Genomic DNA, 27,951 nt, shown 5'->3' on the forward strand with positions numbered 1-27,951 from the left:
CTCATTACTGCAGACTTCAGTTCTTACTGCTAGCAAAGCCATGGCTCCTCCAGCCCCAGGCAGACCCCTGTCCTCTCACTTCTCCTTTACCCAGCTGTGCACAGCCCCAGGCAAGCAGTCAAGAGTGGTGAGTTCTCCTTTGCAGCTTCCTCAGCTGCCTTTTGCAAGGCATTAAATGCTTTATACCCACCCCCACATTCCTATTTTCTATCGTGTGACTCTGTGCTGTATGTTATCCCACCAAAATTAAGGTGTCACTGCTCTCCAGCCCTATACCTGGCTCACACAGCTCGTGCCCATGTGCCATAATGCTCGTGCTCCTCAAGTGAGCACCACTTCCAGAGAGGATGATTGAAGGAGCCAGGGTTTTTCCATCATCCCCCATGGCCATACAGTCACTCTGTAGTTCTCTACAGCGTTTTCTGTCTTGCCAGAGAACAGACACCTTGATGGCAGATTTTCTGTATGCGTTTCACCAGCTGAAATTTCTTTCAAAACCATTTGCTCTGAGTAACAGCTGCAATATTTACTGTACCAGAGTGTGCCTCACCTGCCAGATATGACTCCATGCATTGCGTCATCTTTGGCAAGATTCTGTGTGTGAGGTGTGTTGCAAACTGCATAGGGTCACAATTTCCCAATTCAGGAAGATGAAGAAATGGGCAGCCATATTCCAGCCCCATCTGTGACTTTGCTTCCCTGTGTGAGTTTGAGTGAGCCATGGATTTGTGGATGAAGCTGAAGTGCATGTCGACAGTGGCTGACTCTGGTCGCAGCCCATCAGATGGGCATGTAGTAGAGTGCCTCCTGCTTTCAAGGCCTGGAGGAAGAGTACCCATTGAGTGGCCTGAGCTCCTGCTGCCCATATTCCTCTCCCAGCAGGTCTGAGCTGACGGCATCCTCCCCCAGCATTGCCCCTTCCACCCTAAAACCAGTCCTACAGTATGTCCATTCATGCCTGTAAGTACTCAGCTTTCCAAGTGATCATCAGGACCTATGCCATAGTTGAGTGCACTGCAGCTCCCATCCACACAACAACAGTCCCTCAGCCTAGCACTGTGACACCTGGCCAGCGCGGCACCTCGACATCAAATAAAATGAAATAATTAAAAATAAAATGAAGTGAAATGAAGCAGAACGAAACAGGTAAAAATAGGATGGAATGGAATTGGATGGGATAGCCGCTGGGACGCGGCGGGCTGTCGCCAGCAGGTGGCACCGCCACTCGTCTCCACCGCAGAGCCCCGCCGGAACCAGCCCCAGCAAACTGTTTTTTTGTTGTTGTTAGTAGCATATTTTTAATTATTATTTTTTTTTCCCTAAAAGGTGAGGCCAGGGCTGCGAAGCGCCCGGTGGGGAAGCTTGTAAAACGTGATGCTCTCTGGAAGGTCTGCTCACGCAAAACTAAGCGAGGAGGGCCGCCCCATTTACACCTGGGAAATACAGGGCTGTGGGCGCTCCGCCCTGCCGTCCCCCTAACCCGACGAGCTGAGGGCGCTCGGAGCCCCGCAGCGACTGCTGAGCCCCATTGAGACGTGCCCGGAGGTGCCGAGGGCCAGGCGGCCGCTGCAGCCCGGCTGTTGCACGCTGCGATGGGCGCCGTGGGAGCGGGGGCTGTGCCTCCACCAGGCTGTGTGAGTCAGCAAGGCTGACCGAGCGCTTCCCTGGGCATCGACCGAGCATCGGTGACTTAGCGTTTATTAGGCGGAGCTACTGCCGTGCCTAAAGCGAGCAGCCTTAAGGTACCCCATTACTCATTCCAAATGCAGCATCCCTCCTGAGCTCAGGTGATGAAGAGGATTTCAGCTTGTTCTTTCTCACAGCGGGGCAGGATTTGCTCGGCAGAAATGTAAGCCAGTGCCCTCCATCACCTCTGCTTGCATGCTTCTTTTAGCACATCAAAGGGTCAAGTATGTTACGTTTCGTGCATAGCATTAATGATTAACTGTTGTCTGTAGAGGAACTAGTTTTTCTCTTGGCTTTAAAACTTGAAAGATGAAATGGAAAACCAGCCTTGGGTTGGCTCCAGTGGGTGTTTATGACTACTGTATTGATGGTACAGGAGATTAGCAGGCATCTGGAATTTCAGGCATTTTTTTTTTTTTTTTTTAAAGCTGATTTGTTCCTGGTAGGTTTGAAAATGGTTAGAAAATTGTGAGGGAAGGAGCAGGCTTGTGGTCAGGTACATCTCTTCCTGCTCCAGTTGCCAGATCAGTGTGACCTTGTTCAGGTCACCAGCAGAGGAAAGGGAGAAGATATCACTCCTGTTTCAAGGCATTTGCAAGCCCACGTCTGACTCCCAGCAATAGCAAATAGCAAACCACTGGCACCGGCCACGCTCGTCCCCTGAGCTCTGGGGCTGGACCCCACAGAAACCACAGGTGGCTGTGTAGGTTGACTTACAGCCAGCACAGGGTGAATCATCCCACCTGCTTGGGAGGAGATGAGTTGCTTGTTGGGGAACCTGCTAGGAAGGCTTCTAGAAGAGAAAGGCTCTTGCATTGTCTTTGCTGTCCAATCTTGAGGTTCTTGAAGATGGCTGGGGTGAGGCCTTACCTTCAGCTTCAGGAATCTGCCCTTGGGGGTCCCATCCAACTCGAGATATTCTATGCTTCCTGACCTGGAATTCTGTGACTCTTGAACCATCTCCTTCTGTCTTATGCCATTATTTTTCAAGATACTCACAGAAAGTGAATGCCCCAGTCTGAATGCCCCAGCCCTGCTCTGGGCGAGGGTCTGCCCCTGCCAAGGACATCAGAGGAACTGCAGGAGGAACTGCCCCAAGAGGTCCCACTGGCCCATGGCTCAGCTTTCTGTGAAAAGTGTGCCACGATGATAAAGAAAAATAAAACCAGATCAGACCATTATTCCATTAAACACAGCCTCTGGTCACTGGGAGAGAAGCAGAAGGACAAAGTCGAATTCACAGATCTGTTGCACACAGAGACTGTATTGAGGGACATGTTAAAAATATCTGGGCGACTGTAAGCCTGAAACCATTTTGTGTCTAAAACTGGTTTCCATTTCCTTTTCCTTTCTTTTGTTTTTGTTCCACTTGTTATAAAGAGGCCTTTCCACAACCCTCTACCGTGGTGCTTTACACTCAGCTCTTCTGAGGTGCTTACAAAAAATGCTTTTGATGGTACAACCCATGGATATTTTTCAACTTGTCTCTCGAATCGAGGGCATTTTTGTCCATCCTGGGCTGATGGATCGCTGGGAAGAGTGTGGTGACATGGCGTGTCCCTGCTCCAGCTCAGCACAGGATTTGCTTTGTGTCCCTCTGGCAAGTGGGGAGGCTGCGCTCCTGCTACTCCCAACAGGCTGGGGGTTGATTTCAGGCACAGGTGATATGCTTGGATCTATTTGGGAGTGGGCACATGCTGAATAGCTGAAATGTAGAGAGTGTGGCAGTGTAGTATAATTTATAGGGAATGCAAAGAGAGCATTGCAAAGCAAACAGATGGTATACAGGCCGTTTGCCTGGGAGCTACAAGTATTTGAAATCATCATCTTATCAATTCAACCTGTCCCTCCAAGTTGACGGTTGTATTTTAACAACGTGCGTTCCTCAAAATGAATATAATAATCAGAAAGCTCTCACCAAATTTTCCTAATTAGCTTTTGGATTTGATTTCTCTCTGCAAAACTTTGAGAAACCGTGTGCAGAGCACAGGTAGATCTTCTCCGGCATGATGATGGCCCTTTGTGCAGCATGACAGCCAACTCCCTAATTAATCTTCAAAATGTCAGAGCTGCTGGAAGTAATTTGCCCCGAGAGTTCAAGGGCTAATTAACTTCAAACCCTGCATTTTCTCTCACTTCCTCCACCATTCTAGGTCAATTATTTACTTTCTTTCTACATGATTTTTAATGTTTGGGGGTATATCCATGCCCGCTTTGCTGGGCATTTAAGGTCAGGACCACGGGCATTGTGCTGGCTGTGTTGCACTGTGTGAGTTCTCCTCGGGCATTCTGATTCTGTGCGGCTGCAGACAGAGAAGGAGCACCAGGAGGCAGCAGCAGTATCCTGGGAGCAGGGGCTGCTCCAAGGTGAGCAGCCTATGGGGCAGAGCCAACATCATTAATCACCACCGCCATCCCAGTAAGGCAGCAGGGAGCTGCTCCGTGCTCCTGCTCCAGCTCTCCTGGGGCTGCATCCCATTTGTCTTCCCCTCTCTGCAAGCTGGAGTGACCATCAGCAGACGAAGATGAAGGGCTTTTGCAGCAGAAGATCCAAACTCCATCCCGTGCTGCCTGTCCCTGTGCTGAGTGACCTTGTGGCTATTACTAGAAATGCATGAAAAGCCGTTTCTCTGGCTGACGGGCTCAGCAGCCGGTCATGCAGCAGTATAGAGCACGTCTTTGTGAGAGCAGTGTGCACAGGGGTTCCTCAGCTGCCCCCTGCATCTCGTTGCTTTCTGCATGGCCAATTTGCAAGGGCAAAAGGCAAGGAGCTATGTGGGAGGCACACCTATAGGCATGGGCTGCCCTCAGGCTCTTCCCTCTGGCTACTGTCTCCAGGCCTGGCTCATATCTGATCAGGGGAATCATCTGCTCCAGAAAGACAGCTGAGAAAGCTGTCTGTGATTTCTTTGCTGTTTTCATCTCCTCATTTCCTCCCATCCAGGACTTTCTTCCAGCCCTCTCCAGGCAGTGGCTAATCTCCCTGCTGCAGCCATGCTGAGGTGTCACAGGAGTGCGAGACCTCATGGTGACTGACAACGACCATTAAGCACAGCTCCTCCAGCGCCAAGGCTCATTTCATTAACTGCATCACACAGGCTCAGGCTGCCTTCTCAGAAGGAAAGAAATCACCATATGTTCATACAGGGTTCTGTTGTATCTTCTTTTACAATCACTGTCATTTAGGAGTCTAACAAAACAAAGACTGTATGATGATACCAACCTTATATTTCACATATAGTGTTGTTGGTTTGCCTCTAAGAGTTCTGTCAAATAAAAGCATTTTTAATCTTATCCAAGAGTTTTCTTTGAATAAATGTTATCCAAGTCACTGCAGATTGTCTAAACCACTGAAATAGAGGTGAAATGCCAACAGAGAGGAGGCTTCTGACAAGTTACTGTCTTACGGTAAAGGGTGGAGAGAGTGAGAAGCAAATATAATGAACCAGAGAGCAAATGGCAGTGTGAATCCACTCCATATAGACACTGCAATATCTCCTCTGTAGTTACAGCTTTCTTTGTTCCCACTCTCCTAGGAAAGCTGTATGAAAGTACTATTAATTTCAGTTTTTCCTGGTCATCTTCCTATCCTGTTTTGAATGATACTGTGATGACAACAGCTCAGCATGATGAAATCAGGTCTGCTGTGAATTAAACTCCTCATTTGAGTAAAAAAGTCAGGGGTTCATCAGATACAGGACTACAGTGTCAGAAGCAATACGTCTTTTGTTCAGACTGGAAAGCTTCTGAAAAGCAGAAGGAAATCACCCCCACGAGCTTCCCTTCCTCAGCATCACAAGCAAGGCATGTGGTGACAGCAGGATTCAGCGATGCCAAAGGAGAGGAATGACTTCTGAAAAAAGAACATGGAGTTTCTCACCTGCGATTTTGTGGCTGAAGCACACGTTTGTCTGAGCTGCAATCTGAGCTGCAATTCTACCTGGATCATGCTTCACATTAAAGCAGCCCCATGTTGGGTATCCTCATTCAGCACCTCGGCACATCTGTGCTCTTCTGTCTCACGGCTGTACCCTTTGCTTCTGTGCACAAGCTGTACACACGTAAAGGTAAGTAAGAGGGGAGTGAGATTGATACTCCATGGTGTTGGTTTGGTGACACAAAAAGTCAATCATTTTCCTTAGCTGGGACCAAGGCAAGGAGTCCTTCCTATGAGCTTCCAGCAACAGATTGCTGCCCCCAGGCATTTTGTGAGCCCTAAGGATCATTTTCTTGACCTTGCATGAAATATCAGCCCCATGAAGCAAGCATTAACCTTAGGGTTTAGTCCAGTTCTTCTGAAAGTTGTTTCTCCCCTCTCTGATGCTGATGTGTTGGGAGGAGCTGCATGGAAGCTGGGAGCGTCTGGGATGCTGGCTGCAAATTTGGAGCCTGGCGCAACTGTAAGTCTACATGAACACAGGTAACAGCAGTCTGAAATGGAGATAGTGAGCTAGTTCATCCCTTACCCTCCATCAGATCCATGACCCACATTGCACTCACCGAGCAGGGTTAGAAGGCTTCCACTGGGCCTACAACCTGGATGAGAGCAGTGACAGGCAGTGATGGATGGCTCTGGAAATACCTGCTCCCACCGCTGCTGCCTTCTATTCTTCACACCTAGAAGGGTGTGGGAATGGCTGTGGACTTTCTGCTATTCTCTCCAGAGAGGTGGATGCTCGCACTTCTAGCAAAATGCTCAGCTTTTCCCCAGTGCTAACACAGATTTGTCCTTTCTCTGCTCCTTGCCTCAAGGGTAAGCCTGCAGGTAATCAGAGGCTTTCTCCTATCTGAGCCAGAAGGCATCTGGGGACAGTGCTAGGAGCCGAAATCAAGCTGGGGAAGTGGCTGCTCTGCATGTGAAATGTGGGATTTGCTCCTCATCTGGATCTCACATCCAAATTAAACAACTGCATTTTCTGCTCTGTGTATGTATGTTTAGATTGTTAAAATGCATGAGCATTTTCTGGCTTCAGAGTGAGAAGCAGTAAACGCACGAGTACCAGAAATAACATTGAGTGTTGCTGCCGGAATATTGCAGAATATTTTAGCTCTTATAAGCAGACATTGCCAGCTTTTGCTATGCAGGGTACACAGGCTACCTGGGGCTGTGCTCCTTTGTCTTTCCATTGCATTCACTATGTACAGATACAACCGTTATATTCCTAATGCAGAAATAAAAGGGTAGCGCAGGCGATCCCAGTGATTATCACCACAAAGGTTGGGCACGGCTCTCTTGTTGAGATATCACTACGTTCCAGCAAGAATTGTTTTGCTGCTGTTGTTTTTGTTGTTCAAAGAACAGCATAGTGTACGTTGTGTTAAAATAACGGAGCTTGTTTTATTCAGATGCACTGGCCAAAATCACTTGGGCATGCTGCTGTTCTCAGCTCTAGGTTTCTCGTTGCTGGAATGGATATTTTTCTTTGTTCACCTTTCAGCAGAGCAGTTCTGTGGTACTATATCCCAGCTGAGAGACCATCATTTTTTAAAACCATCTGTCATGACATGAAATATTAGTTTCTTTCCTTGAAAGGAACAGTAGATTTTGTCCAAAGATTTAAAATTGCAAGTTGGGTTCCTTGAACCTAAATTTAGCTTTTCAGGAATTAGGTATCTAATCTAAGCTGGTCAAGTTGGCTGCTTGTCTGGACAGAGGAGAGATAGGTTGCCAAAGCATGGGTCATCCCTCCAGTGATCACTGGCAGCGTGGATGGGATGACTGGCTCCCTGCTCTTGCTTTTCTTTCTTCATAGTCATAAAATCATAGAATTATAAGGGTTGGAAAAAATCTCTAAGATCTTCCAGTCCAGCTGTCCATTTACCACCAATATGGACTACAAGATCCATTGGAGTTGTTTGATCTGAGATGCGCTCTTATTTTGGAAAAGATTCGCACTGTCTCCTCAGAAGACAGATTTGGTTCCTATTTAGAGCAGGGGGGTTGTCACAGGGCCAAAAGCAGGAGGATAAGAGAATAGGGCTCTTGAAGTCTTCTCTCCCATTTACAAGCCTATCCAATACTTCATTTGGTAGACTAACAAAGGAAGCTATCCCCGCAGAGCTGGAAGCAAGCCTCATTATGCCATGTCTTTAAAATTGCCAACAAGTCGCTACAGGACCTAATTTAACACATTCATTTGCTCTCAAAAGTGCTTGAAGAACAACAAACCTGTCCTGTACAAGGACAAAGAAACTCTCCATTAACGTACTTCGTCAAGCTGAACCAATCATAAAAGTAACTGTATACCTCTCTGCTTTATTTTGCACAATGTATATTTGACTCTGTACAAAGAGTGAAAGCAGTTACAAAACATCCCTGGGGCTCTAGCAGGTTTTGGACTCTAACTAAAAAACCCCAAATGCCCTCCTTTCTCTAGGAGACTCCACCAAACATGCCAATTACTTCTACAACAACTCAAAATGTCCGAAGTGCCACACACCACACAATAGCACTCACAGGCAGGGGATTTCAGGAAAAAGGCATAACTTATTTCACTCATGCAGAAACACCTATACTCTTGTAAATGCTTTCTATATTTTTATATAAATGTGTGTGTAGGAATATATATATATACAAATACATATATACACAAGACTGTATGCAGGATACCAGCCCAGTGCCACAGCACACACAGCATGGGTTTTCCCTGAAGAGGATGGGATTCCCTGGGGAGCTGAGTAGGCTCAGCAAAGGCCACAAAAGTGCTTGATCTTACTGGAATTCATTAGATTAATGTGAGCTCAGTTTTCAAACTTGGCCAGGTCTGTTTCAGTGGCATTCCTTCCCCTTGTTGTATCAGCTGCACAACTCAGCTTGGTGTCAGCTAACTTGCTGAGGGTGCACTCAATTCCACTGTCTTCATCACTGATAAAGGTATTGAAGAATGCCATGTTGCTGGCTAGATTTGAAGAGGGAGATAGAAGAGGGAAAGAAAAGGTATGAGAATGGAGACTGATAATGAAGAGATGCATGCTCTTCCAGAAGTTTAATGTAAAAGCATTTTGTACAGGATCAAACATGCCCTGCCCAAACTATTCAGCTATTTGTTTGTGAGCCTAGAAAACATCACAACAAATATTTTTAAACTGATTGAAAGATATTTTTGAACTGGGAAAACTGCTCTCATCAAAGCACCAACCTTTATCTCTTGTACACTCAACTTCTTCATTTTTTTTTTCTAATAATTTCCAACTCTTTGTGAATCACGACTGTACCAGTATTTTAAATGCATATTTATATTTGCTAGCATGACAATCCATTTTAGGATAACATCTGTCTTTAGATTAGAGGATTGACCAGAAAGCTTATATTCGGAAGTCAGCATTTCATAGAGTGGTGCTGTGATGCATCATCCAGTTGCTCATTAAAAAAATGGGAATGGTATTACAGTCAGTGAAAACAAACTGATGCTAATGATGCACACCAGCAACAACAGCAATAACAGAAGCTTTGCAAAAGAACTTAAAAGCACATTTTTCAAATGGTTTCTGTCCTCAAACCAGTGCAGTTCCCAGAGCTGCCTACTTTTTCTGCTTGTAACTCCTGATAGAGTTTATTTCAGGCTGTTTATTTAAGAGTCTAGTTCCAGAAAAAGGAACAACGAACATAGAAAAGAAAAAGTATTCCTCTTTGCATTGAAGATTTTGAATTCTACAAATTATGGCCAATGGTTAAAAAATACAGAAAAGGTGAGTGTTGCTCTCACGCATCCCTGTTCAGAGTTATGAGGGCTCAGAGAGCTGTCGAGTCTCACCAGTCAGGGAGGCGACACACTGGTGCCAGGAGGGCTGTGACAAGCACATGATGCTGAACTGTGCTCTGAATGGTCATCTTAACATGCTGTACCTGTGTTAGCAGTGGAGCATAAGAGCAAAACCAAAAGCAGAGGCAAGAAGGGGCAGGGTGGTGTTTGTGAATGGGTGTGTATGGAAAGTACTGCGTTAGTGCCTGAGTTCACGGATCGCTTGGCTGCAGGTTCCTCTTTATTGCTCTTCTCCAAGCAAGCTGCAAGCTACTCTAACTCAATACTCTCACATTTCCACGCTCCTACTGTTTTCTCATGTCTTTTTTAACCTGACTCATTCTTGCTACATTCTACTCTCGGATGTGATTAAGAGTCACCAGATGGTAGTGCTGGAGATCGCTTTGCTGATCTTATTTAAGCTGACTTATTCAAGACCAGTTCCTTCCTGAAGAAATGTTTATGGCCAATTGTGATACATTTCCAGTCTCAGCTGTGGAGAGGATGGCGAGTAAAATCTATTTTGTCTAAATGAGATTTCATCCAAAACCAATGCGTAGATTCTGCCTATCAGCTACATCTATGCAAGCGAGCAATACATGGTGCCAGAAGCCTTGTATGTCTGCAATCAATCTATGGAAAAATTTGCCCGTAATATTAAATTTGTTGGGAACTTAGAAAGAATTGTAAAGGTCTGATACTCCTGGGAGCTGGAAAAGTCAAAGCAGTGTGAAAACTCTGCTGAATTGCTGACCTAGTACAGAAATGTGCTCTTTCTGAGGACATAGATTGCCTGTGAAAGTGAGAATGGAAATGCCTTTTTTTGTTTCATTGGGTTATATACAATAATCAGGAATAGAACAATTTATTCTGATGACAGTTTTCGTTCCGTTTCTTTCTGAGAAAGAAACAGTGAATGGCTTTTTGTTTTACAGTGCTTGCCTTGTTCCTCCACTCTAGTGCAAGGCTTTCTCCTGTGTTTTCAACTGCCACTTAGGCACTTTTTAAAGCACAGGAAAATTAGTTTTTCATACAAAAGGGAAGAGGTGTTTCATAAATAAGGAAAAGCAGGAGCTCAACTTTACTGCAGTCATTTGTCACAGAAAGGGCAGGAGAAGTGAACAAGATCTCTGTTTGGTGGCATGCTCCATGCTCTTGAAAATCCTCTGTAATATTCTGTGCAATCTGTCTCAGTTTAAGTCCTACCTTTTGCTGCAACTGCAAGGAATTTGCAACATTGAGCTAGAAAAGTGTAGCCACATTAAATGCCGTATTAATGTTGTGACGATGCAAGATCCATACATGTTTCTCCAGGCTTTCACTTTCCGTTCTTGTTCTCTTTCATCAACCCTTTCACAACCAATTCCTTCACTGTGCCCTCAGTGTCCTAGCTAAGAATCCTTCTGGAATAATGAAAGCTTTGATGCAGCACTCACCTGTCCAGAGGGCACTACCCGTGCAGTTTAGGAGCAGCCAGGCCGACGCTCCAGGAACTGATGCATCAGATCCCAGTGCTTGCCCTGTGAGCATGGAGCAGTCTCATTCAGTGCAGCAGCCTGGCAACTGCTTTCTCGTAATGCTCTCCCTGAAGAGCTTTAAGGTGTTTTAAGTGATGCCATGACTGTAACCCTTCCAAAGTTACTTCATCAATCACCAGTTTGAAAACCAAGTTAATTAAGTGACAATAGCAAGTTTTGTTCTGCAAGGGAAACAAAAGAAGAACATTTTCTTGCCTTGGGGTGATTATATTTAAGCCTTGATCTTGCCAAAGTTTTGCACTTGCTCAACCCATGTTTGCACATGGTTAGTGCTAGGCACTTCGTGCAGCCTGCACCTGGTGACTTCAGCCCTGCTTTTGTGCTGAAGGTCCTGCATGACTGTTTGCAGCATCTCTGGCTTTGGACCTCGGTGCTTCGGAACAGGAGCACTGCCAAAGTCTGATGGTTGGTGCAGAGCAGCACAAAGTCATAATTCACTGTGGAGTTCATTTGTGGATTCATTTCATTTGTGGAGCTGAAAACACTGCGTGGTGGGAAGAAATAGAAGAGATAAGAGTCAGATTCATCTTGGTTCATTTCATCTGGCTGAAAATTAAACATCTCTAAAATAATTTTCAATAGTGAGTGGAGGGAACTTAAGCACAACACTCAAGTTGTCAGGGTGGTGGATGTACCTTGTTTCACTGATGACTGAGGGAGGCTAGATGAGTAGCTTACATAAAATACCCAGTATTTGTAAAGGGCTGAATTTAAGTGAATGTAACCCCTATTTTTATGTCTGATAAAGAAAATCTGAAGATGCAGTTTAAGTATTTGCATGTGGCCAAATATTTCCACTGTTACTTCTCAGTAACTTCTGCTTGTAGCTAACATTTCAGATACTCATCTCCTGTCAACTGGATGTAACAGTTATCAGTGGTGACTGGGGTCAGATTATTTCTCCTTCTCTTTACCTTCTAGCAACAGTCATTTTAATAAATTAATAAAGCTAAGATGAATAAAAACTAATGAAGCAGGTGACTTTAACAGAAACAAGTGACTATCCAAAAGTATGACCAACTCAAATGCTGGAAAACTTGTTTGCTCAGTCTTTGGATTCCGCTGCTCTCTTGCAAATCTCTTGCTGACTGTAAACCAATTAGGCAACTTTTAGTGCTGGCTATTTTGGGAGCATTCACCTATATAACACAAAAACCTATTGCTGTACATGTAGGCCCAGGGACTGAAAAGAGAAAGAGAGGCTGGAATGAAAACAAGCCCTCTTGGACTTTTATGGTCATAATGAAAGAAAGTGAAAATAGAGAAAAAAATCAATCCCAACACTGGCAGCATTCAGGACCCAGATGGCTGTGACCTTGTAAGTAATATGGAATTTGTGCTCCTATTAATTTGTCCAATGCCACTCTCACTTTATTGTAAAGTGAATAATTCAGGTTATGTCAATTAAGTTAAACTCATATAAAACTAGTGTAAGATCCCAAAGTAGCCAAAAGTCTTTCTACTGAAAAACAAAATCTCCTATATGCAAGACTCCATTCCCCAGAGCTGTTTTTCCTGTGTTTTCCCCTCTAAATCTGAAAGAATGGGGACCATTCAGGAATACAAAAAGTGGTTATTCAGTGTTTCATATACTGACAACATTCATCCTCAGGAAGTCTTTGTTGATTGTGCCTCCTATGTATTACAATAAAGCAAAAGAAGCACAAAACAGTGGTGTTTCCATATCCTATAGCTGACATGAGACCCTTGTCCCATTATGTTTCCACTGTGCCATGTTGCTCATGGAAAGTCTCCCCAGCAGCAGTGACCAGTTACCCAAGGTCAGACAATCTCTTTAGCCAATTGAGAATAGCTCTTCAAGACACTGGCTCATTCAGATACTGTTTCTGGTGTGCTAGGGAGTGTTAGAAAATAAGTCAGATTAAATGCTATATTGTGTTAGAATAATGTATGTAAACAAGAATTAGGTTCTCCTCACAAATTCTGAGCTGGGTTTTGTTTCGGCTAAACAGTCGGATTGGAGTGCAATTTATTTAAGTGATACAGTTAACTTCATGTTCGGATATTTGATACTTGTGTGTGCATATAAAGTCTGTATAAACAAATGTTTATAAAAACATAAACAAATATATATTTGTGTGTGTATATCCATGTATATACTGAACAGACTTTGATAAAGAATGTATGAAGATCTTAAAATTAAAAACAACAACCACCAGAAGAGTTCTAAAGTAATGTAGATAACAGACTCAGAAAGCATACGTGCAAGAATGATTTCTTACTTCAGTTTCATATTTTTGATACTAATGTAAGAAATAAACTGCTGGAGTCAGCAGGAAGCAGGAACAACAGGCGGTGCGCTTCATGTTCCAGCGAGCTGGGTTCTGTGCTGCTGAAGGGCTGCGTTCTCTGCAGGATGAAGGGAGGGCTGGGAGCCTGGTAGCACCAGTGCACAACCCAAGCACAGCTGCATGGCTTGACACTTGAACAAAGCCGTTCTCCTTCTGCATCCTTGGTTGGACCAAGCATGATTTATGGTGTTCTTTCACTGTAATCTCTTCAGTGCTTCTACATACTTGTGTGCGTTTCATGTACTTTTCTTAGTCATTTTCCAGAAAAATTCTTTTGCAAGGTTTTTTTTTACGAGAGCCATTCCCCATAGTCTCAAATTCTTTCTCCTTTCTCTGAAGAGATGTCATCTAATTTGAAATAGCACTTTCAGAGATGCTTTGCCCTCTTCTCGTCTGGCAGATTTTGATAATTTTTGCCCCCACTGCTCTTCTGATTATTTGCACAAGAATCTTTCACTCCCACATATTTGATTTCCTGATACGAATTACCATTTTGTTGTTATGTTCTGTAAATTGCTTGACAAAATCAATTTTCTAGTTTAAAGCATGAGAGTTATTTCAGTGTTTCACTTAGTTTACTTTTGCTAAAGGGAAGCAGATCTAGGATGCTTCTCTGCTGTAATTTCTTCTTCATGTGACCAGGTGACCCACCTGGTGGATGAGGACAAGGCTTTGGATGTAGTCTTCCTGGACTTCAGCAGATCCTTTGATTCTGTCACCGACAGTATTCTTCAAGAGAAGCTGACAGTCTGTGGCTTGGACAGGTACACTCTGCTGAGTAAAGAACTGGCTGGAGAGCTGAGCCCAGAGAGTGGTGGTGAATGGAGTTAAATCCAGCTGGTGTCCGGTCGTGAGTGGTGTTCCCAAGGGGTCGGTACTGGGCCTGCACTGTTTAATACCTTCACTGATAATCTGGCCAAGGGGATCGAGTGTACTTTCAGTAAATTTGCAGATGACAGCAAGTTGAGAGGAAGCATTAATCTGCTTGAGTGTGGGAAGGCATTACACAGGGATCTGGACAGGCTGGATAGCTGAGTTGAGACCACTTATATGATCTTTAACCAGACCGAGTGCTGGATCCTCCTCTTTGGTCACTACAACCCTGTGCATCACTTGAAGTTTGAGGCAGGGGCTGGAAAGCTGTGTGGAGGAAAAGAATCTTGGGATGTTGGTTGATGCTTGGCTAAACATGAACCAGCAGTGTGACTAGGTGGCCAAGGAGGCCAACAGCATTCTGGCTGGTATCAAAGATAGTGTAGCACTGTAACCAGCAGCACCAGGGAAACTATCGTCCCTCTGTACTCTGGTGAGGCTGCAGCTTGAGTGCTATGTTCGGTTTTGGGCCCCTCACTACAAGAAAGACATCAAGGCCCATCAGGTTGGATATTAAGAAAAATTTCTTCTTTGAAAGAGTGTTAAGGTACTGAAACACTGGCTGCCCAGGGAGGTGGTAGAATCTGTCCCTAGGTGTTCAAGAAATGTGGAGATGTTGCACTGAAGGACATGGTGGTGATGGGTTGACAGTTAGATTAGATGATTTGAGAGATATTTTCCAACCTTAATGACTCTATAATCCTTATCTGTGATAAAATAAGGAACTCTCGTGGTTTAACTCAGCAGTCAGTGCAGCACCACACAGCTGTTCTCTTACTCCGCCCCATCACAGTGGAATGAAAATGGAGAAGAGAAAAAAAAAGTTAAAATTTGTGCACTGAGATAAAGACGTTTTAACATACAGAAAATGAAGGGAAAACAATAATAATGATTTAAAAAATGCAAAATGAGGAATGTGCAATGTAATTGCTCACCACCCACCGATCGATGCTCAGCCAGTCTGTGAGAAGCAACCCCTGGCTAATTTCCCAGCATTATTGCTGAGCCACATGGTATCAGACATTGCTTTGGCCTGTTTGAATCAGCAGCCCTGGTTCTGTCCACTCACAGCTGCTCACACACCCCCAGTTCCATTGTGGCCAGGCAGCAGGAGGAGCTGAAAAGAGCACGGCTCTATGTCAAAATGCTTTACAACAGTTAAAACATAAGTGTGTTATAGACATTGTTCTCACCCTGAATCCAAAACAATGCACCATATCAGCTACTAGAAAGAAAACTAATTCTGTCCCATGTGAATTCAGGATATCTTCCATTTGCTTTCAGTAATTTTTCTGTATGTTCATAGAGCTATGAGTAGTTAAACTACCTCCAGATGCTGGCAATTTGAACCCTTTCAAATACAGGCACAGAGACTTCTTGTTCTTATTCAGGGTATTCTTCCCTCCCCTGTATTCCACCTTTGTACCTTCTTCTGTCAGTCCTCACACCCTCTTAGGAGTTTCCCAGCACAATTTACAACGTTGGTACCTGGAACACTAATACGCCCTATCTCCTTTTCTGCAGCTACGCCCATTAGATTGTCAGAGCACTGTTCCTGCCAGCTTTGGCTGGATCAGAAAGGCCAGAAATAATCCCTGGCACAAAGTATTACTTGTTTGTTTCCACCATCTTGTTTTTGTATACAGATGCTACAAAGAAAAGGCAGGGGAATTAATCCTTAAAGTATACTGGGGTACAGTGTGAGTTAAAATAGCTGTGGATTTTTATTTTCCAGCAAGATCAGCATAACAAGTAACTTAAAGGTAAATAAATAAGCCACAATTATGGTCATCACTATGTATTATAAAGTCTGCAAAACCTCAAAGGTCTTTTTTTTTTTTGGCATCCCTACTAGCTCTGAGACAGGTGAGAGCCACTAAATGCTATTCCCAGAAGCCTGCTGACATCAGATGTGGTAGGACACCCATGCTGTTCTGGCTTGACACAGAAAAGACAAAGAAGCAAAAATCAATGTGCTTCCAAATGGAAATGAATCAATTTAGTAAGAAAAAAATTATTTGCAAACACAAAATCTGAGGTTTTTACAGAAGCACCAGATTGGCTCAGTAGGAGTTAAAAAAAAATGCCTGCATGTTTGTATAAAGGTATTAAGAGTACCCTGCTGAGTACCCTGCTGACTAGCCCCATGTGTTCCTTGCTGCCCTAGGTATCTTGCTTCTGTGGCTGCCAGAGAGGGAAGGAATCCTGATCTGCCCTTCAGCCAAACCACGGAGAATTAAACCCTTTGTTTAAGGAGTCTTTCACCTCCCAAGCTGCTCTAAAAACCTGCAGAGAAACCAGAAGCCATGGCTATTCTTGCCTTAAAAGTAATTTCCTTTCTGTCACTGCTCCTTCTCCTGAAGATGCTCCTGTTTGCAGCCTGCCTCAAATGAAAAACATCAGAGTATATTATAGGTCTGAAAGCTTTTAATGTCAGTTTAGGAGGGAGGATTCAATGTGTTCTCTAGCCCCAGCAACAACAGCCAACAGGAGACAGCACTGCTCTTTTGAAAAATGGTGGTCATTCTTACATGTTATCGATGGATTATTCTGCCATTAAGGATATAAAGGACATGAAGTTTTGTGCTTCAGGGCACAAACCAGACTCTTCTGCATCCTTGGCAGCAGTAGAAACTTAACCAAATGAGCAGATTATAACGTGATTGTCCACTTTGGGGCTTTGTGTGTCTTCCTCTGAAGTATTTGATGCTGGCCACTGCTACAGACATGATAACACATCAGCTGGACTATTGATCAGATTTAGAATTGCAGATCTTTTATTCCTGCTGATTCTTTTATTCCACATCTTGAAACAGAGTTGGATTTCAACTAGCACCAGTGGCAATTAAACACTAAAATACAGCCAAGCCTACCCAAAGAGATATGGCACAAGTGTTATCAACATAAATACAGCACTGCAAGATTCAACTCATCTATGCATGCCATGTCAGATTCCTCAAATGAGGAGCAAAAACAGGAGTTGTACACTCCATCTTTTTCTTCTATAAATTGACAAAGGGTGATGATGATGAATAATTTTATATCCTGATGTCTAAATTCACATGCCAGTTCTGCAAGTGACAGCTAATGGAAATGGATTTGTGTGTTTGAGTACAGAATTAGGCCCCAAAAACAGAACTCTTCATATTGCAAGCACTGCTTTCAAACAGCACTTCCCTTTTTGCTTAGTCCTTGAATGTGGGAAAGATTTTTTTTCAGCTCTGTGTGCCTGCAGCACTTGCTCGGTGTTTAGCTGCAAGCTGATCCCATATGCAAGGCTGTAGCTGTGCTTTTTCAGGGTCCCTTGTTCCAGCTGACTACTGCTGACCACAACTCTCATTTCCTCTCTGTGTGAATGTGAAATGAATGCTATCATAACAGCCTTTTTTAATACGTTCCAAGGAGAAAAAGATATTTTTCTGTTTTATACTCGACCACACTGTATTTCAAATACATTACCTCCCTCTACAAATCCAGTGGGAGCTTCTCTCTTTTGTCATGTGTAAGGCACAGGCCCACACTACTCCTAAGAGGATAATTGTGCAGCTTCTCCTTTTATTCATTTGCCCAGCACTCAACCATCCTTAAACGATCTTCAGCATGTATTACCTGTGCTGGGTCCTCCATTCGTTTGTGCCGTATCATCATAGCTGAGAGCTGAGAAAAAAAGTCACACAAATGTGAAACAAATGTCAACTTTGGAGTAAAAACAGTACTGTAACCTTTCAGGACACAAACTCTTTTATCTGTTTATACTGTGCAGCACCTAAGGTAGAAATGTCCTGGCCTGAAGTTATAATTGTGGATTTATATTTGTAATACTGAGTTAAAAAGGTAATTTTTCATGCTATCTTTTGGAAAGCTCAGCTGTGTGTCAAAGAGAGGAACTGATACTGACTTGCACAGTGCAAGGCAGAAAAGTTGTCGGACCTGAGTGTACCAACAGAAGTGACAATGATAGCCCCTGACTCTTCACGTACAGCAGTGCTTCATCAGCGCTGAAGGTGTGATCCTTCCTTTTAATGGATTGCTAAAACAGAGGTAGGAGAACGTTAAATACACAGTCATGCTGATTTGGTCTCTGTGTCTTCTGCATTCTGTCCTCAGGTTCCATCCTATGGATGTGCTTATCTTAACGCAGCACAAATGTGCCGCATCTAAATAATTCAGAAGAGCCTTCGCCGATGGATGGATGTGTCCTACTGCTGCCTCCTTGCCTTGCCAATCCCTCACCCAGTTTTCTTGTGCTCACTGGTACTCTAGGTTGCTTGTTGTGCTTGGGCACATGGACCTCTCCCTGCTCTACTGATGGGTACTTCCACATAGCCTTTGACAACTCATGCTGTGTGCTGTAGAAGGATAGACTGCCCTGTTGTATGCCTTGCCTCCTGGAAGCAGAGGAGATGGGAAGGGTCATGCATCTTTCCCCCCAGCTGTCACAGCAGGGTCAGGACATCGAGTTGCCACAAACTTCAGGTTACATGAAGAGACAGCTGGAAGCTCCCAGCTGTGGTTTCTGAGAAGCAGATGTGATGCCCGTGCTCTCATCCCTAATATGAGTGGGCATAGGCAGGGCACCTCCTAATGCACCCCGAGATCCCTTCAAGGCACTCGTACAAGGTTGCTGTAATCCTGGAGCAATGGGTTGGTCTGTAAGACATCTTTGCAGTAGATCTTGGGAGTCCACATAAACTTAAGCTGTTAGGCATACAACATCCAACAATACATAAATACTTGAGTTGCTTGTGGTTTTTTTTGGGATTCTTTTTTTTTTTTTTTTTTTTGGTTGGTTTGTTTTTTAATTGATAATTTTCTAAGTATAAACTCTATACAGCACGCTTATCTTCCTGATTTAGCCAGGAAGACATACATGCTCAGGAATGCTTATTATTTGGGACAAAGAGATGAAGAGACATCCTTCATAGCTCACCCATTCAACCTGCATCTATGGATATTATTAGTTAGATCTACAAAAAGTTAGGGAAAAAAAGAGGAACCTTTCCACTTTTTCTGTCCCTCAAGAAAAAGAAAGCAATGTTTTGGCAATATGCTGTTACTGTTGCAATTATAATCCTTGTTATCCCTTTGGCTTGAAGACCTGACAGGTTGGTGATGACTATACATAGTACAAAAACATCAGTCACAGACACAGGAGGGCTGAGGTTGAAAGCAACCTCTTTAAGGATCACATAATCCAATCTACCTGTAGGTCAGCCCCATCAGGTTGACTATAACCATGCCCAGTTGGTGACTATGACTGTGTCTGGATGGATTTTGAGTTTATCTACTGACAGAGACTCCACAAATTCTCTGGGCAACTTGTGCTAGCTTTTGACCACCTTCACAGTATTTTCTTATGTTTGGGTTGAATTCACTAGTTTTTAATTTGTGCCCATTGCTTCTTGGCCTGTTGCTGGGAACCACTGAGAAGAGCCTGGTTACAGACTCTTCATTCCCTCATCCCATCAGGCATTTATACATGTCATGGAGAGCTCCTGAGCTCTCTCTTCTCCAGGCTGGCAAGGCCCTGCTCTCAGCCTCTTCAAATGCCAGAGAACCCTTGCAGAAATTCACAGTATAAGCAATCCAGGGAGATAAAGACTAAAGTCACGCAGTGCAACAGCATGGACAGCAATGTGGGGTCACTTCTGATAACCCCCCAACTCTTCCTGTGCCTTTAACCAAAATGCTTGCCATCAGATATGTCCTTTAAAGCCAATACTGCTCTCATACTGCTTTGGAGTTTTTCTTCAAGAGTTATAACCTCTGTAGGGGACAGCATCTCCAGGGATTGTTGCACACAGTGGGAAGTCATAAAGAGGGACAACAGCCCCGAACTTTTAGGGGGTTCCCTTTGAAAGGAAACAAACCTGCCCAATTTCCTGTGGTTTTACAAGAGAACTGCTCCTGAGGGAACTAGACTGCATGTGTCACAGCTCCATCCACTTGTTTTGCTTTCTTGATTTTTTTTCTTTGTTGGCTTGACAGCACTGGAATACAAACACGTCTGCACACACTCCTCTAATTAGTGGACCTTTCTAGCCTTGATAATTTGTTTGGTAGGTCTCTGGGAAACTTGTGAGAGCACCTCCTGTACTTGGCATGTGTGAGGCTGCACCTTTGGGCCACTTGCTATAAGACATTGAGACCATGGAATGTGTCCAGAGAAGGGCAACGAAGCTGTGAGGGGTCTGGAGCACTGATGGGGAGTAGCTGAGGGAGCTGGGATTGTTCAGTCCAGAGGAGGCACGGAGGAGACCTTATCGCTCTGTACAACTGCCTGAAAGGATATTGTGGCAAGATGTGATTTGGCCTTTTCTCCCATGTAACAGCAACAGAACAAGAGAGAATGGCCTCAGATTTTGCCAAAGGAGGTTCAAGTTGGGTATTAGGAAAAAATTATTGTCCAAAACAGTGGTAATGCAGTGGCACAGACTGCCCAGGGAGGTGGTGCAGTCACCACCTCCAGAGATATTCAAGAACCATGGAGATGTGGCACTGAAGGACGTGGTCAGTGGGCACGGTGGGGATGGGCTGATGCTTGGACTTGATGGTCTTAGTGGTCTTTTCCAACCTTGATGATTACGATTCTGTGAGTCTTTGGCCACCTTCACATAAAAACGGCATGTTCTTACATTCAGTCTGAATTCAGTGGCTTTTAATTGCTTTGCGGCCTCTTGCACCTGCTGTAGGGAACCTGCTTGAGGAATGGTCGGACTCGGTGATCCCCAGAGGTCCCTTGCATCTCTGTGATTTCATCACGGGGCACCCTGAAAAGACCTGCAGGCATGCCTTAGCGGTGGGACGCGTTTTTCATCCTCTTAGCTTCACGGAAGTCATAAGTTCCCCCGTGAACCTCAGAGGAGCCCTTTCGTCCATAAAACGGCACGCTTTGGGATGACCCTCAGCCCTAGCAACGGTCGCTGAGAGGCGGGGCGGGGCGGGGCCGCGCCTCCGTGCCACGCCTCCCGGCCGCCTACAAGCCCCATGGTGCCGCGGGGCGGTGGCGCGTGACGGCGGGAGGAGGGGTGGGGGGCTCCGTCTCTCCCCTGCCGCGTCCCCTGCCCGGGCTCGGCAGACGCCATGTTGGCTTGAGGCGAAGATGACAGGGGGCGGCTGTGGGCCGGCATCGCGCTGAGCGGAGGCTTTTCCTCGGCTCGCGGCGCGACCAGGCAGCGCTGCTAAAGCTCGAGGGGAGGGGGCGAGCCTGCCGTGCCTGCGGGGGTAGGGGGAGGAGGGAGCGAGGGCGGGCTGAAGAGGAGGAGGAGGAGGAGGCGGCGGCGATGAGAGTTGAGGTTGCGGGAGGCGACAGGCGCTGAACGGTCTCACCAAGCCCCGGAGCTGCAGGGCCGTCCCCGCCGGAGCCTGTTGCATGCGGCAGCCCGCCTAGGGGAGGCCCGAGCCCGGCGTCCTCCCCCGGGCCCCGCCGGCCCCAGGGCAGCAAGTCGGGCCGGCAGCGCGGCGCTTAATGAGGAGGTGACGGCCGTCCCATTATCCGTGAATCACCCCGTCGTTATTCGCCGGGAAGGAAGAGCGCGAGGGGGGAAAAGCCGCGCGCAGCCCATGTCGCGGCGCAGTGCTGCCCGCCCCGCCTGGCACCGCCACTGACGGAGCCGCCGCCCCCGGCGCAGCCCTCGGCCCGGAGCTCCGCAGGGCCCCGCCGCCCCACGCCGGCCTCGGGCCGGGGATCTCTGCTCGCTGCTGCTCGTTCTGCTTTCAAAGTTGGTGTTAAAGCGTCAGAGGGATATCAAGATGTCCAGCAGCGTTCCGGCTGACATGGTGAGTGCCGCGCTCCTTCCTTCGTGCCGTTGTCGTGGAATAGCATTTACTGGGGCCCCTTTTGGCAGGGAACGTGGAAAGAAGAGGGGCGTGGGAAGACGAGAGAGAAATCCCGGCTGCCCGCTGGAGGACCCAGCGGTTCCCGGCGGTTCCGCGGCGCCGGGCTCGGAACGGGGCTCAGCGGGCGGAGGGGCCCCGAGTTGGGGAACAGAAAGGCGAAGCCGAGCCCGCAGGGTTCCTGCCTCTGCTCGTTGTGGTTTTTTTTTTGTTTTTTTTTTTTTGTCTCCTCCTAAACCTGTTCGCGTTTCGTCTCAGCTGCCTGCTTCACGCAAACTTCGCTAGTTCCTTCCCGACGCTGTCTTCTGACGCTGGTGTGAAGTTAATCTCCCTTACGTGATGCCGGGTTAGAAGCAGAAAGAGAAATCCCCTTGCGCTGTTTGCCCAGGGAGAGCGTTTGTGCACCCGCTGCAGCCTGGACGTTTCTCAAGGGCACTCCTGGTGCTCCCGATGGCGGACTGCCGCCAGCCTGCGCGGTGCCGTGACGGAGGGATGGCGGAACTCTGCCCGTTCAGAGGGCTCTGCCGGTGGTGTGCCCGCATTTCGTAAAATAGTTAAGGTTAAAAAGGACCACCGAGATCACCTTGTCCAACCATCGTTTCCGTACATCGCTCAGTTGAGGGGGAACGGAATGTCACGGCTGTGACTGGATAGCTTGCTCTTTATTCTTGCAGCAGAATATTTTCTTTTATCCCCATGTGGTGGTTCACGTTTATAGGCACTCAATCTGAAAGCAGTGAGCTCCTCTGTGCTTTTTCTTTTATTGAGGGTGAAATTCTGTTCTGTGAGCATAACCTGCAGTGGTGGTAATAGGAAGACGGAGCCTTGTTTCAGCTCATAGTCCATGTGTAGGATAAATAGGCTGTTGAAGTAATGGCATTGTCTGGTTGCTTCATGTCATTGTTTCCTTCACAGCTTTTCTACCGCAGCCCAAAGGAGTGAATTTTGTCAAGAGAGCAGGAACAGTGCAATACAACCACAGTACTGAGCTTTCCCAGCCCCTCCCTCCCCACGCACTAAAAATATATTTTGCCTTTTGGGAAGAAATACAGGGAGTGTTCTCATCACTGAGTTTCAACTCTCTCAGCTGTTTATTTTCTTCGTCTCTTGCTAGGGGCTCTCTGTCTGTGCTCTGAGCCCCTTCCCCACTTCCACATGTCAGCATGTTACGGCCCGGCTGCAGCCCCTGCCCAGCTTGGAGCTGGGTGCTCAGCTCTCAGAGCAGCTAGAGGAGCTCTTGGCTGTGTCATGGAGTGCTGATTTCCTCTCAGCCCGGCCTCAGTGTGTGGCACCCCTCTGTCCTGGGGGCCGGGATGCACCTTTCATATGCAAGGACTCCATTTTATGATGATACACGCATCTTGAGAGGAGAAAAAATAGTTTGCTTCTATTAAAACTGTTTCTTCCTGTCATTATGATGTAATGAGGATAGTGATGTGTAGGCCTGGAGATGCTCTGTTTCTTCAGGTCAGGAAGAAGCTTGTTATCCATAGCAATGTTTAAATATTGAGTCATTACAAAGACATTTGAATGAAGATGTCACCAGTGTCAGTATAATTTAACCAAGTGAACAGGCATATTCTGATCTGTCTTAGGATCACTCTGTTCAGTTTGTTCAGTTGCTGCGTTTTTAGCTGCAGTTTCCCTCATCAAGTTCAAAGTGCTGTAGAAATTAAGATGACTAAATGCAGTCAGTAACTTAATATATAATTTGTAGAAAGAGCACTTGAAAACTCATTTTCAGTCCCTTTTTTTTTTTTTTTTTTTTTTTTTTTTTTAAAATCACTGTCCTCCTTATTTCAAAGGAGCTTGTTCAGGAGAGAAAATGGTATTGTTGTTTGATTGCTTTTTAAAGAGAAGCACTTGCAGGCTGTCACCTTGCTTATGTATGTTTTTATTTACTTGTATGATTTTGCAGTTTGCATTTCTCTTTATCCACCCGCTCTGTAATTTGCATTTAAAAAAAAAAAAAAAAAAAAAAAAACAACACAACATTCTTCAGTAGGAGATGGCATCATTGTGGTGGGGTGTTGTATTATGAAGGCTCTGTCACGTTTACTAAATCTGCTATGAATTACTTAAGTATTGTTATAATTATGTTTCAAAGTATCAGATGCATGAACTAACCCTCTCATAATAATAATAATGAAGCTATTGTAATTGATGCTTCTTAAAATGTGGTCTTCCTGTCCTACCTTTGAAATGCTGAGGATCTGCTGTACATAAATTCCTTCAGTAAGCTTTGTGCTCGTGTGTAGATGTAGTTTGATCCAGCCTTCTCTTCTATGATGCTTGGTTGACTTCTTTCCAGAATTACAGCAGATTGTACCTGCTTACCATTTCAGCATCACTTCTCAAATAATTAACATAGCATTTTATCATTTGCATTCCACTAATAAACTGGCTGGTGACACACTGCATTCCGGGCATCGTAAGTTTGTGTTGCATTATTCCTTAGGAATACACTCTACTTAAAGGCTAAAACTCTACTCCTGGAATGAGACCTGCTGCCGTTGCCCTCTATACTTGTGTAGTTTCATTAACTTAATGAGGACTAGACGTGTATGGAGTAGTCTTTGAACACCGTACTGCATTTCTAGTCTTAACTCCCCCCATAATTACAGGTGACTGTGGTGGCAGCAGGGCATCTTTGAACGTGTTGAATAATTTCATCAGATAACCTATTGTTGCTGCCATTTGGTAGCAGCTACAGTTTGAGGGACTGATAGTGGAACTGCTTCCAAGTTGCATTTTCTTTCCTACTAGTGAAGCATTGTGAGGTGCTTTATGGACTTCAAGCCAATGACTTTTTTTTTTTTTTTTTTAAGATGACAAAAAGAAAATAGCTTGCTGTTAGTTTAAAAACCATAGCCAACCATATCAAACCAAACTCTTAAAAATAAAATAAAACCCAACAAACCACAGCGTAACAACACACTGAAAACCACCACCAATTAGGTTCAGTCCAGAAGTTCTTACTCAGTTGAGTATCTATTTCTTAGGCATTATCAGAAGAATTTGGGAAGCTGAATCTCCTTTCTACGTTCCTATGATTCTTCCCCTTATGTACATAATTCTTCAGGGGCTTTGGAACATTGCAGAAATGGCTTCATATGACTGGAAAGCATTGTGCTGTCTGCTGTTTCCTTCACTGGTTCATTTTCGCTAGGTACAAAAAGGCTCTGCCAGCTTTTTCTTCCCGGGCTGCTCTTTGTGTGCCCTCTGGGATATCAAATTCCAAATTCTTTTTGGATTTGAGTGGTAATCAAGAGTAATGCATTTGGCTGATGGTGAGGATTTGGTTTTTTGGTGTGGGTTTTTTTTTTTTTTTTTGTTTTGTTTTGTTTTTGTTTTTTTGGTGTGGCATTAGATAAATCCTCAAGAGTTGATAAACTTGAGTGTTTTCAGTTGTATTACTTGTACCTACTGAATCTGTATGCTGAACTTAAGAGATGGTGGTGGTGCATGGGAGATTATTAACAAAACAATGTTTGGTGTTTGCAGATATGCAAGAAAATGAGGTTTGTGGTCTGAAATCCTTGTGTACAGTGTTAGAAGAGGGCAGTAAGTGAAGGAAGACTGTATGCGTGTTGTTTTGGAGGTTTAGTGCAGAATGGTGATGATTAGCTTAGTGTATAGTATGTGTAACATCCATAATCCGTTTCAGTGATGGCTAAGAGGAAAAGGATGGGTATGCAAACATCTGGTCCCACAGCACTAGGAGCATCTCTGCATCTTTGAATAAGGTTCAGGCAGGAGAGGCTTAAAGGGGTACCTGGTTGAATGTCAACTGAATTTTAATGTCCTTCATCCAGCCTAAACAGTTCTCTAAGAAAAGTGTCCTTATAATATACTTGGAACACAGAACATGCTTGGCACACTCATAGCACTGTGGTGGATTGGAGCAAAATATAAGAAAGGAGTCACACATAACAGTTCTGTTGGAATTGCTTTTTCTTCAGCAGATGCATTTCCTTTGTTTTGAAAATTGCAGAGCTTGAAGAAGCTCCTTCCTGGCTCCATGTGGGATGAGCCAGCCGTGGTGGTAAAAGGCAGGGTTTGTTGTAACAGGAGGCATATTCTCTGTTACCTAGGGTAGCACCAGGGATACACTTGCCAGAGCTTGATACTGAATCTGTGTATTAGGAGTATCTTTCTGTAGGATTTTTATTTTTTCCTTTCTCCCCTTTCTTTTGTTCCACAGAGAAAAGAAAGTCTTACCTACAGATCTAACAACAGCACAAAAATCACTTTGGTAGTGACTGTTTATATACAGGGCACTAACGGGAACTCCATGGCATTCTAATATATTCAACATACTCCAGAACAGTGACTGTATGTCCTTAATTGATTCAGGCAGAGGCAGCTGTAACTTGTGGATGGGACAGTGGGTGTTGCTTGTGCAGCACTGTAAGTTAGGCTGGCTGAGCAAATCATTCTTTCTTGCTCACCCTTCACCCTTGTTGACCTTGGTACCTGACTTTTTTTCACTCCAGTTTTGTTCTCTAGCTCCATGAAATAGGAGAGGGAATAGGTACTGAAGGACATTCAGCTCCTCCCCTGTTGGGAGCACAGGGCAGCCAGCAGTGACTGCTGGCAGGGTCCAGCAGGATGGAAAGACAAAAACTAAATGCCGAGTGTCTGACGGTAGCAAAATGATCACCTCTACAGGAGACATTGAACTGTGCACATTAAAAACAAATTGCCAGACTTATCTGAGGAATACAGACAGAACAGGACTAGAAGGGGACGAGTGGTGGCTCTGAGGAATTGGTGCCAACTTCAGGTGCCTCGGTGCTTGTGCTGCTGTTTGCATGGATCTAAACTTAACTTTTCCCCATCAGCATTTTATTTTAGACCATTCCAGGCCCATTTCTCTCTTCCTTGTCTTGGCTTGAGGCTGTATAGAAGGTGAGCCTGCCTGAATACAGCCTGTACAGCAGACCGAGTAGGCAGAGCTTCATGAGAATGTCTACGAAGTGACGAAAGATGGACTTCTCTATTTTTAATGTGGGATTCTTTCTTAGGACAACTTCCATGAGTGTTGAAAGTCCTGGTCATGGTGTATGCAGTTGGAGGGCTTTGTTTTATACTTCTGGTTGGTCACTGTTGTTACTGAGCAAAAGTCAGAATGTCAACTTTTGATGTCCCACATGTGCTTATGCAATAGGGAAAAGAATAGAGAGCTCAGTTCTGACTCAGCCTCTGAGTGCTACTCTACTTTGCAGGAATCCAGAAATATCTGGATTGTGACTAATCATTCTTGTGGTTTTATGCAGAAGAGATAGTACGGCTCATTTCAATCTTCACCCTGTGTAGGTCTGGATCCTCTGACTTGGTTCTTTCTCATTCGAAGTACAGTGAAAGGCAGAGCTGCTGATCAGTCCTCTTGTCAGTATTGTCTGTTTGCAGTTAACTGAGCCTGCTAAAGTAGCAAGCCTTCCCTGCCACAATTTTGCATGCATAAACTTCAGCTCATGATAATTATTAAAGGACTCTGACTGAGTGCAATGCTTTCATTTTAGAAGCTGCTGGAAATGAGCAGAATGTCAATGAGGAATTGTAATGTCGCTTTCTCATGTCAAGTCTAAACTTTAAGGCCCCAAGTCTTCATTGGGTTTAGCCTCATTCAGAGATATGGCTTTAGAAGTTCATTTATTGTTTAAAAGATACCCTATAAACTCAGCTAGAAGGACAGCCTTCAGAACTTCTTGAAAAATGATCCCTTCATTGCTTTATTGGGAATATATCCAGACAAATACAAATTGACAGATGGAAGGAAAAACTAATGGAAGAGAAGAATGAAGAATCAACAGCCTGCAACAATTATAAATAAATAAATGGAGGCATCAGCTGAGATTCTGCAGATAGCTTTATGCAGTTCAGTACGATAGCTCTTGTATCTGAAAGAAAGTATGTGGGAGGTGGGGGAAAAGTTGCTAAATGGGCTTTCTGAAAGCGTAC

At 44.8% G+C, this 27,951-nt stretch overlaps 1 protein-coding gene across 1 annotated transcript in view; it reads left to right on the forward strand.

Annotated features, from left to right (window-relative positions):
• The first annotated feature begins 21,783 nt into the window (after positions 1-21,783).
• The window catches only part of UBL3 (ubiquitin like 3), a 56,996-nt gene continuing 50,828 nt past the window's right edge, over positions 21,784-27,951 (forward strand). Inside the window, exon 1 of the mRNA XM_042838839.1 lies at positions 21,784-21,930. Coding sequence (XP_042694773.1) covers positions 21,904-21,930 — 27 coding nt within the window. The 5' untranslated portion in view covers positions 21,784-21,903. The remainder of the gene's footprint in view (positions 21,931-27,951) is intronic.

Source organism: Centrocercus urophasianus, unplaced genomic scaffold (genome assembly GCF_019232065.1).
Source record: "Centrocercus urophasianus isolate 14NV4802_14NV808 unplaced genomic scaffold, USGS_Curo_1.0 seq_9, whole genome shotgun sequence".
In the NCBI taxonomy this organism is placed as follows: Eukaryota; Metazoa; Chordata; class Aves; order Galliformes; family Phasianidae; genus Centrocercus; species Centrocercus urophasianus.